The sequence below is a fragment of the Oryzias latipes genome, chromosome 1 (genome assembly GCF_002234675.1).
Source record: "Oryzias latipes chromosome 1, ASM223467v1".
Taxonomy (NCBI): Eukaryota; Metazoa; Chordata; class Actinopteri; order Beloniformes; family Adrianichthyidae; genus Oryzias; species Oryzias latipes.
In genome coordinates, this window is record NC_019859.2 from 9,457,988 (window position 1) to 9,470,275 (window position 12,288).

The 12,288-nt window shown below is 36.9% G+C and overlaps 1 protein-coding gene across 1 annotated transcript in view; it reads left to right on the forward strand.

The window, feature by feature from the left end:
* The first annotated feature begins 288 nt into the window (after positions 1-288).
* The window catches only part of LOC101157110 (septin-9), an 80,607-nt gene continuing 68,607 nt past the window's right edge, over positions 289-12,288 (forward strand). Inside the window, exon 1 of the mRNA XM_023955394.1 lies at positions 289-466. Coding sequence (XP_023811162.1) covers positions 442-466 — 25 coding nt within the window. The 5' untranslated portion in view covers positions 289-441. The remainder of the gene's footprint in view (positions 467-12,288) is intronic.

Below are 12,288 nucleotides of genomic sequence, written 5' to 3' on the forward strand. Positions count from 1 at the left end.
TAGGTAAGACCTTATTTTATTTTGTTTTAAACCAGTATTGCATGTTTTGTTTGGTTTTCAGAAGTTTATAGTGGTTAAAAAAACTCACATTGAACGCGGCATTTTATTTTTATTGGAAAGGTAGGCAATAAAACAGGCATCCAACCTCTGGATAGCCCATCTGGCCACCTCCTCCGTGCGTAAAAGCGCGTCATCGGCGCGCTGCACACGCCCCCTTCACGAGCTCACATTTTTCTCCTTGCAGTCTCACATCCTCGAAATCTTTAGCATCCCTGCAAAGTGCACATCACTGAGCCCGACTGACTTCTGGGCTCCTCTCTGCTCTCACAGGAAACAACTGCGCAAGAAGAAAGGAGGGAAGGGCAGAAAACCTGATCCAAGTTTCACCTGAGGACCAAAGGCTGACAGCTGAGAGAAGCGGATCGGCGGCAAAGCCAGAGCATGATGAAGAAGACGATGAATTCGGGTATAGCTCCTTTTTAAAAAAGTTTTGAGAGAAACGTTTTTTTTTTTTTTTAATTATTATTTTGTTGGATGAGAAACGTTCAGAAAAATCATTAAGTTAAATTTAAAAAGGAAAAATAGGATCTAAAAATATTGCTTTTCAGCATAATGTTCTATAGCTTGTTAATCAGTACCAATAATTAGTATTCTATCGCACAGCCTGAGCAGGCACGTCTTTTATCTATTAGAACAAACCAAGTCCAGTCTTTTTTACTTTGAAGAAATTAACCTGGATGAATGAGAATCCACACAGACATCTGTTATAACACGTTTCCATATGCAAATGAAACTCTGTCCATCCTTGAGCTGACTTTTTGTGGTTCGCTACCTTGTCAGACTCACTCAGACTTCATCACCTCTATAGTTTAGCCTCGTGTTTCTTGGGGGAGCTCTCAGCCCCTGAGGGGAGCATCTCAGGCTCTGCTGGGCTGATGTGCATCGTCTTGCCCTTCCCCACCTGACCTTCAGTTGGGCTCCGCCGGCCCCTTTGGGCTGTGTTGCGTGTGTTGACTCACTATTTCGCATGTTTGTGCAAAGATATGGTCCATATGCAGTTTGTGAACATTTGGCAATATTATTTGCTTGTATCAGATCACGAGATCTCTTATATTCTAACTAACTGGTGTCTAAAATGTTTTGCTGCGAAAACACAGCCTTTTGCATTTCTGACCCTCAAAATGAATGTAAAAAATATTACTTTACATATCATTTGAAAAATGCAGTAAACATCCACTACTGTATTTAATGAACGCTTATAAATTTATCTTACTTTAATTCTCTAAATTTCATCTAAATATACGTGGGCTGGTGTTATAAGAACAGTGACAGAGGTTTTGATGAAGAGAACAGACACAGAAGTCTTTGGAAATGTTTTAATACACCAGAACAATTAAGCTTTTTTAGATTATGACCACTTTGCAAATACAAGAATATATGTAAATAACTTTTATTGTTGAAGCTTAAAGTTAACAAACAAGTCAAACACCTTTTAGATGCAATAAGATGTTAGGGATAATCGATGATGCACTCGTTAATAAGAAGTAACTGCAGGTGAGATCAATTTGTTTACGGTCAGTGCTACTTGTAGATTAGCCTTGTTTTCATATTTTTCATTGATAAATCTAAACCGATATTACATTTTTCCCCAAAATTAATAAAGACGTGTTTTGGTCAAACAAAAAGTAAACTAAACACATTAACTGTTTAAATAAAAAGGGGAAAAAATATTTATCATAAGATTTTTTTTGTTTCCTCTTTTGAAGAAAATGTTTTACCTGAAGGATAATGTATAGATGTTGACATCAAAGTCAAGGTTTGAGATTTAGATATTTAGCCAAAAAGGGTCTAAAAACCTTTTAAAATTTGTTCAGGCTGTTGTAATAAAAATGAATTGATAAAGACATGTAAGAAAAGTCAAATTTTGACATCCACAGAGTTTCTGCTTTTGGGGGAAAAAAAGACTGTTGATGTTAGACTTGAAAATGTTACAGAAGCATTTCCAAAGTCTGAACTCCACCCGTCCTTGTTTGAGTTCAGATTAACCAATGCACAGCTTTAGGACTCTGACATTCTATGTCCTTTGTGGCGACATCTTTCAAGATGCTAAGTCTTTTTATGGTTCAACATTTAAAACAAGCAAACAAAAAAAAGGTGTACCAGGACTGAAAAAGCATTTTTCTTGGATAAATAAATGAACAGATTACAGCTTATACACTTTACACTTGTAAGTAAAATTGCATTGGTTCAAAGAGCTTGATTGCATGCAAACCAGTTCTGTTTGCTTCTCTTTGTTTTTCTTTTTCCAACACATTAGTTTCCCGACATGCCCCACCCTCATTGAGGCTAAGTGTCTTCTGATTGGATGCAACCACTACTGAACTGGTTGGGATGAAACCATTCCAAAAACAAACTTGCATCCAAAGAAACAATAAAACTGCAGTTTTGAATTGGGCTGTATGAAATTTAGTATGACATTTTATGGGTTTGTCTTCAATGTAGAACAGTATGTAACCCTTGTGCTATCCTGGGCACTTTAACATTGCTAGTTGGGTCATCTAGACCCACTAGACAGTGCTCTGAACCTTTTTTCTTCAATAATTTGTGATCTTCACTGTTTTCTATGGATTACATGAAATCTTTCCACCTTTATCCACCTTTGTCGTGGTAGGGAGAACACGTCAATGTAAGGGTGGGGTCATCTAAGATAGCACAAGGGTTAAAACACACTAGCTTCAAAGCCCTGCTTTAAATTTTACTTAGAAATGCCACAAGCCGGCAAAATACACACGATTCTTCCCACAGATAGCAAACAGAAATTGAACGTTCACAGCGGCTGGTATAAATAATCATAGGTAACAAAAAAATTACTGTCATCATTCACAGCCAAAAATGTATTTAGCACCTTGGTAAACCCATACATTTGTAGTTTCTTTGCATAACGGCAAATACTCTTGTCAATTTCACTGGCTGATTGTAGGTGATTGACACTTAACCCCGCTCCTGTCTGTCTTTTCATGGACAACTCTGTTTCTTATAGGCTAAGATTTATTGACATCAAGAGTTTAAAACGTCTTCCTTGAAGAACATTTTTAAATAAAACAAGAATTTCTGGGGTTTGTTGTAAAAGCTGTTATACAGTCAATCTCATAAATTTGGCAATTCAGATGTTTGTTTGTTTTTTAGCAAGTCTGTTCTGAAAATGTAACCTAAGTGATAGTCCAACAGAAATTTGATTATGACAGATCTGTAAACAGAATTTAAATGACTTTTTTTAGATTCAAGGCCAAATTCCTGACATTAGATCAACAAATGTTTGGCATTAACTTGTTTACAGTATCTTTTCTTCCTTAAACACTGTCATCTTTGGCTGCAGCCACACAGTTACTTATCGCAATCATTGTGTACTTTGTGTACCAATTGTCCAAGATTTGTTGACGGTCACCGCTGGTTGGCATGGTGTGGGCGGAAAGCTGCTTTCAATGAGGTTTTCCAGACAGAAAGTCCAGTTACAAATTAGCTTTCAAGGAATTTTGGTATCACTTCTGAGAGAACAAAGCAAATATTTGAACTTAAATCTCTTTTCTACTCTTTGATCATTACTGTGTCTGATCTTTCTACTGTAGAAAGATAAGCAAAACAACCTATAGTAACCACATGTCTCAATCCTGCTTTTTCTCTGCACTTTTGAGACCTGAAGGTGTCTGATTATGTAAGGAATGAAAATGTTATGGTTGAGCTGAAACTGAAAATGTTGTTCCTTAATTTGGTAACCTTTCAGGGGTTGGTTTTACGTTTAGTTGTCTCCCGGTGTGATAATGTAGGAGTTTGTAGATGTCTAAAGTTAAAAAACCAGTGGTGTGAAATTCCCTTTTGAACGGCAAATCCGTTTTGACTTCAAGAACCATCATCATGTGGGCTCTCATTTAGTGGCGTTCCAGTGGGACCTGAAGCTTGTTGGGCTCAATGAACTGGATGTGCTCATGTTGTTCCGCAGATTTGTGTAATGTGACCCTGAATGAGCAGAGAGACCCAGAGGAGTAAATGTGTCCTGTTATTCTTCTCTCCCCCCACATTTTTATTTCTCTGTTCTCTTTCTATGCATGAGAGATCCCAGTCAGATGGGATCGGCAGCGCAACAAGAATTTGATAAAAGCTTGTAGTATAAATATACCAAAATAGGTTTTAAGGCTACTACTGATTAAATTTTGTGTAAACGCAGTCTCACAGCAGAAAAAAAAAAAAAGATCTTACAAAAATATTTATATGGGTAGAAGGAAAAATGGATAAAATTTAAGTATAATGTTTGCAATTATTTCTAAAAGTTTTCTTTTCAGTTCATGAATTCATCTTCTGCTGTAATTTTCAGTTGTATCTTTTTTTTAATATTTGGATTAATCTGGGTTGAGTCAGGCTGTATCTAAGGCCAAAACGTGTGTCATGTGGTAATCATAGTGGGAGCAGCAAAACATTCTGCCCTTAAAAAAAGATGAAGCTGTCAATCATCTGATCCCCAAGAATCTTTGTAAATATGCCCCTATTTAAAAAAAAAAAAAATAATACACTCATTTACTCTTGCAAATACAATTTAACTGCTCCAATGAAAAAATCTCCTCACAATTTGTTGTATTTGTTCCAGTTTATTTATGGCGTATTCATATGAATGGTCTCTTTTTTTTTCTCTCTCTCTCTCTTTCATCGTTGCTCTTGTATGGTTTAAAAATGCTAATAAATGACAACATTGTTGTTCACCTTTTGGCTTATCCCTTCAGCGTTCGCCTCAGTGAATCAGCTTTCACTGATGCACATAGGTGGTTTGGCAGAGATTTTTACGCCTGATGCCCTACTTGGCACAACCCTGTATTATAGGCCGGTTTGCCGGCACCCATACTTGGGCTATATAGTTGGGCAGTAACATGAAGGGTCTTGCCCAAAGACCCACACTGGATGAAGCTTATCACGCCCCTTGGGAAACGAACCCTGGTTTCCCATGTGTCAGTCCTGCATGCAGCCAACAGAACCATCCAGTTGCTTAGTAAATAATTAAGTATTTATGGTTGTTTACTACATGTTGAACAGACTTGACCACATGAGTGTAGCCTCTGGTGTGGCAAATTACAGATTGGCATCTTGGAGTTTGTAACTTTGTAGGTTTTAATATAACGTAGACATAAAATAACCTAAAATGTAATGCGTTCATTTTAATATAGTAATCTTCCTAAATTTTAACCTGAAATTTTGGGTTCAAACTGCATTTCTGACATAATTGGGCTCTACTTTAAACAAATATTTAACATTATAGAAATTACCCTGTCAGAACACTAGTAGATTGTACAACTCTCTTGTCTAATCAAAGCCAGGTGTTTTTTTTTCTTTGAGTAGTTCGTGCCCCTTACTGTACTAAAGGATCTGCATAGTTTCTTAGAAAAAAAACAGCTGCATCAATCAGTCCATCCATCCTCCCACTAAACCCCATCAGTAGGTCCCACAGAGAGAAAAGTCGAGAGAAGTCAATACTGCTCTTTATTCCTCCTTAACAATGGACCTTCAATGACAGCTAAGCTGGATTCCCCTCAGTCTGAGTCATACTTTGGCCTGGATTGCCAACGCTTATGCTACAACTCCCTGTGATAATGAAAGTCCTCAGAGGTGGTTCTATTCTGATACTGTTTAATCCACTGTCTTAAAGTTGAGCCGCCAAACTGGAATTCTTTGTCAAACTAAAACCCTACTTAAAAATTGGACCACCTTTATCAGCGTTGATAGCCAAGTAGGAAAACTCTTATCTCTCAAAGCTGCATTAAATAAAAGTTCAACCAAACTTTCTGTGTTTGAACTTTTTCCTCCTCAGATAAATCTTCCTAGAGCTGAACGGCTAACTCTTTACCTCCCATTATGAGAGAAAACGATGTATAGTCTTTGTTCTGTCTCCAGGTTTTCTATCAGTTTTTTTCCTTCTGTAATTTCAGTCTTGATTAAATAAGTGAGATGCTGAGCCATGCCTGAGATGCTCTACTCACACAAAAGGGACTTTTCTCTCACTGAACAGTTCCATAGTTGTTCTGATTTTAGGCGTGCAGTCAAAGCACACGAGTATGACATCATCTGCTACCCTGTGAGGATAAAAATAGTGAGGGTTGACGGTGACGTCTCGGCTTAACAAAGCCCCCCAGTGAATAACAGAAGGGCAAAAATGGGCCACTGACGCTTTTCATGGTGATCAGTCAGCCATTTTGAAATGATTCGTCTGTTTGTAAAAAAAAACACCTGATGTTATGACCAGATGCTCACAAAATCAGGGCTTGATGCTAATGACTTTGTTAGACAGTTGTCAAGGTCAATGTGTGTTCCCTGTACCATCCATCTGTGAGTTTTAAACAATTCATTGCCAAAGACTTTACTCCAAATAAAATACTTAAATTTATTCATCTATTATTGCTACTGGGCCTCAACAAATTGATGTGGCACTTGTCCTTGGCTACTGTTTGCCTAAAGATCCACGTTTTTAATGTTTTTTTCTTTCTTTCTTTTATCATATTCTTGAAGACTTTTTTTTTCTCATAAGGACATAAAAGAAAAAAAAAAGATTAAAACTGCATTTCTAAGTATTTATTGAAATTGTTGTGAGCAGAGGAAAAAATGCAGTTTAAAAAAGCTTTTTGTTGTTGTAAAAATCTACAATTGGCAGGCCAGAAGTTCCCTGTTCTGCTCCATTCTGATGCATCCACTTGCAGGTATTTGTAGCTATATTTCAGATTTTATTTTTATTTTTTATTCTATGTATGAAATTGTAATTGTAGAAAAATAACATTTAACCCTAAGTTTTTGGAACTTTGAGATGTGAACTGCATAAAGTACTATGCAGGGCTTGGCACTAAACACAAGACTATGTTTTGTTTTTATGATAAAAAGCCCTCTATTCTAAACCAAAATATAAATGAAGAGAGATTACTGAGGTGTCAAATGACATTGACTTTGTGTGCAGTTGTTGCTCTCCTCTGAGCATGTGTGTGCTCTCAGTTTTGGGTTTCGGCATCAGCAGCTTGGCATGCTGATTATAGAGGTCCGAAGCAATAACGAACCACTGGAACTTTCTCCTGTTTCTTTTTCTAGCATCATCCCTCCATCAGCTCAGGACTACTTTGCAGATATTTTTTTGGAAAGCAAACTTTTGAGACAGGAAAAAAAGAACAATTTTAGGATTTTAATTTTCCCCATCCTTACTTTTCTACTTGCCGTGCAGTTCAGGTTGTGGAATCAAATGAAATGAGACGGCGAGAAATGTTAGAAGGGTTTTTTCTTTTTTTGGGTTATCCAATGTCCTCGCATTTATCAACTACTGAAACCGGCCTCTTATAAAAAACTTCAAGGATATTCCATTTTATATCAAATGCTGCCAATCCCCACTCATGTTTAATGATTACCTTATGCTGAGGAGGAAATAACCAGTTGTGTTACCGCGGTCGTGTAGGAAAAGGCAGAAACAAAGACTGCACTACTTGCACTTTTACAGCCTCTGACAGCCCAAATGACCTGAGAATGGGATTTAAATTGCTAGAGGACTGGAAGAAGAGAGCCTGTGTGAGTTATTCCTCAGACGAATTGGGATTTCTGCAAACTGGCTTTGAACGATGTGTTCCTCATATGTGTTTGAGTTTGCTCAGTGTGTGTTATTGTAAAGGGGTCATGTGTTATTTATTGCAGTCATTTTGCTGTTGGAGTGTTGGTCCAATGGGTGTCAGCACTTTGTATCAGTTTCTCGCTCAGGATCACCTCTGACTTTGGCAATGAGTTCAGCTCTGTGTTTGGACTAGTGATTTTATGAGCTGTGAAACATCTCCTGTGGTTGAGGATTTGTGATCAACTGTGAGTAATTATAAAGGTCAGTGCTTCTGTGTGTGGATTTTCCATTTACGTTTTGGTCTGTTTGTTTTCCTCCGCTTTAGTTTCTACTTTTGATGCTCTACTACAGAAAGTACTCGCTGTCCTTGGTAACTTCTGCAAGCTTTTACCTTCAACTTGGATTAATCAAATGATTCACTACTATCCCGTAAATTCAGGTTACTGGTTTGAATCCCAGCTAGGACTTTAAGATGTTAATTTTTTTATGCAGTTTGTGTTCCCTCCTTTTCCCTAAACCCAAATGACAAGTTTCTGTAACTTTTACAATACATAAAAGGAGCAAATGGACGAAACTACAGGTTTGAAAGCATCAATTTTTTATTTATTTTTTATTCCTTTTACAGGATAAAAATAATTGTAATGTGTTTTTCATGTTTGATACATGCAGAAGTTAATTTCCTTAAGCCTTACTCCCATGAACCTGTAGGGTGTTTTTGGGTTGTCCGGGCACGTAGAGGGTTGTAGACGGGAGGGGCTACATCGTAAGGGAAGCACAGGTTGGTAAGGAGAAGGAAGGACATGGTCAGAGGGACCGTAGGCACGAACTGGCAGCCATGCCCCTACCATTACCAAGTATGAATGAAGAATGAACTTTGAGTGCCTGGAAAAGCGCAGATAAATCCAATCCATTATTATTAAAGGGTCCATACCATGCAAAATACTACATTTTTATTTTTTATTTTTTTGCTTTTAAGTACATTTCATTCTTCAGAAAAAGGAACCCCAAAAGCGGTATTTTGATCCATCCATTTATGCATATCAGAGAATTCCTCTAAAAACCTGCTCTCTAAGCACCAGCCCCTCCCAACCCATGAAAACAAGCGGGTTCTCACATGCTGACTTAGACCAGTGAGAACAGCCCCTTCCAGGAAGAGCCTGCACTGCCAGCGCCACCTAATGCACATCTATTTTTGCAAAAATATTGATGTCATGATGATGTCATGAAATAGGTGGCACCCACACGGAGGGAAAGGTGGTGCCTCAGATCAAGTTGTTTTACTTCCAGTGTAAGAAGAGTTTGGTATAGGCCCTTTTAAGGGAGGTCATGAAAACGGAACGTACGTGTGTTGTGAAGTATTTGTAAAAATAATGCTCTAAAATCTAACATTTCGGGAGGGCCACCTGCATACACCATATAGATTTGCCTTTTTTTTTTTGCCCTCAAACAGGCTGTATCCACCCTTAAGGGTAGTTGTGACTTGGGCAATGTCCGAGTTTCCTCCCTACTCCCTAACAACTTAAAAAAAACATATAGTGCGGGACTATAGGGCCCTGAATTTTTAAAAGTAATTCGGACACCATGCTCACTTATTCATTTTGTTTATTTATTTTTTATTGGTAAATATGACCTCACAGATTTCACAAATTAAAAACCTAATAAATACGAGCATTTGAAGTCTGCTTATGAATCCACTATGTTCTGATTATGAAAATGTTGTTTTATTAAAATACATTAGAAACCCCATTTATTTATTTTTCACAAAAATTGTTCAGGCGCATTGCATTGTAGACTTTATTCCCCAGTCTAGCGAGCATCAATGCACACTAGTTTTTTTTTTAGAGACTTCTGGGAAATTTCTTGTGCACTCTAATTTGGAAATTGTAGATCTGGACAGCCCTATAAAATGGTGAATAGACTATATAGAGCACTGCAGAGTAAAGAAATCCGGACACAACCTACGGGATTAGACAGTTCACTTTATTTGGGCACCGTCTACAACGGATTACCTGATCTCTGATGTAGATCAGAGTGTCTTAGTAGAGTTGCAAGTCAACCATCTGAGGTTTGGGAACATAATGAATGCAGATTGACATTCTAGGGAAGGAATGCTTGTAAAATTATAAACAAATGTTTTAAAATGTAAATGGGGGCACATTGGGTCAATCTGAAAAAGCAATAATCCAAAATAAAATCTTCTGTAAAAAGGGAGTAGTTAGGAGATGAGTATGCTTCTCAATATTAACAGACTATTAAATGAGTTTTTCTGGGCCTTTTTTTCTTTTCTTGCCCTTTGAAGTTCATTTCACCCTAAACGAGCAGCTGAAGAGCCCTATGGGTCATTTTTGAACCTTCCATTAAAAGTTAAACATTATTTTTTAGAAGTTACTTTCACTCATTTCATATTTGTTAGCATTTTAAACCTTTCAAAGCAGGATTGTCTGACTTCACGTCTGTGTTTGCTTCAACAAATCACATACATTATAGTAAAATCTCCCAGAAGAAAGTATTTTCAGATCTTTTATTTAAAAATATTTTCATCCAAAGATTACATAATCGCCCAACATCCAGTTTGGCTTTGCTTCTGCAGATGATGTGATGTGATGAGTTGTGTCTTCTCTGTACACGCCCCAGGTTTGATCCTGTTAGCTGGAGAAGGGATGGAGTCAGACTTGCATGACAACAAGCTGATCCCTTTCTACCCCTCATGTGGGATTGGGTCGTTAAGCCCATGTATCTCTGAGGCAATTTGCCTCACGGCACCAGATCATAAGCTAAGCGTTACTTTTATGTCACTGTCAAGTCCAGTTTATTTTTTATTTTTTTAGCAGCTTGTTTCTATACTTGTGCAGTGAAAGTAGAAGTGGCAATCTCCTTTATTTATTGTTTTTACTCTTATTTTGTATTCCTTTCTCCAACAGGCTTCCGAAATGATGCTGTCTTTTCCTCTCCATCTAGATCTTCAAAAAACAAACAAAAGCAGGATTTTTAGTGCTGAAGTACTGAATTCTGTATTAAAAATGTGCTTAGATTTTCTTATATCTCTATTGTTAGATTCAAAAGTTTGTGCTCATATTGCTTAACAAGTCCTTATCCTCTCTGTAGAGAAGCTCTGACAAAGTCATACAAAAAGACAAGGAAAGCAATGAATATTGAAAAAGTAGAAGGGCCAGGATGAGAGAACCTTTGCATAACTGCTTCAAAGTGAAAACATTTGATTTGATTCTATTTATGGGTTTATTTCAAGCATTAACTGCAGATAATGTAACAGTAAAATCATAAAGATATACAAAATTCATTAAAATTTATAAGGAAATGCATTGATTAAAAAAATAAACAAAAATAAACTAATGTAAGATGCCCTTTTCTTAACTTTAGTTACTTTAACTATGGATATTTTTGAAGTGACGCATACAATACACACTTGGGTCATATTAGTTTCCTTACATACAATAATTATGAACTAAAGTCAAGTAGAGAGTTTTATTTTTTAAAAAGGAGGGGAAATAAGCGAACTTGCATAACCTTATATACATTCTCACATAATACAAAAACAATTGCCACAAATTGCAGATCAAATAAAGTAAATTGATGGCTTATTGATTGTCATTAAAAAACACACACATTGTTTCAGTAAACATTACATCACAAGCTAATTAAAAAAAATGTAGTGCTCATAGGTTGTAAAAAATTTTTTTTTTACAGTATTCACACATCCACTTATATAGAATTTGTTTTAAATTCCCGTTTTTAATATCTCTCATCTTCATATTGTGACACTAGTCACAAAACAATAGTTTTAAAAAAAATATATTTTTATTTATAGATATTTGAAAATGTTAAAATGAAGAGCAAAATGCAAGTATGTGCCTTTTTTTTTTAGAACTAAATACATTTTCAGTTTTGTTTCATTTCCAACATTTTAAACACTTTTATAGCTCCACTGTAGTCCTTTTCAGTTTTTGTATGAAGAATTGCTTTAAGAAAATACAGTAATATAAGTTAACAGACATATACTTTCATAAAAATCTTAAGTTAGCCCAATATCTGCAAAAATCAAACTAAGTTTAAGCTTTAATTTCTCAAAGGGCAGGATTCCGTTTCAGCTCTGGGTTGGAGAGTAAATCCACAGAAGAGGCAAAGATGTGAGATCATGTCTTCAGATTAGCATTCTCTTTTCTCTCCTGCAGCAAAAGAAGCTTTCAATCCATTTACCTCTTTCTCCTCCTCTTCTTTTCATCTTCCTCGTACTTGTTCTTTCCCCATCATTGTGCATCGCTGACCCTCCGGCATCCCTTTAGTGCTGGCTGGCATGAACTGGTGAGTTCTCTGCCTGACCGTAATTTAACTAAATTTAGCTCGTTTGAGTCACGTGTTTGGTCCTAGGTCGTGCTCTGAAATGACAGTTTACATTAATGGACACCCTGAGGCTCAACATCCTCTCTTAGTCACCGTAAGAAAAGATATTTAATTTTTTTGCTTTGCTCTGTATGGGGGCTGTGTTTTTCTTGCATGAGTGATCCAGCGCACGTGCCTGTGTTCGCCTCCGACCATCTGCATCATCGAATATAAATATAGACTACATGTGTAAAGAGTGTGTGTACGAGAGACTTTCAGCTTCTGTTTCAGTGTGTGCATGTATGTTAAAATAGGGGTAAAGGTTGTGC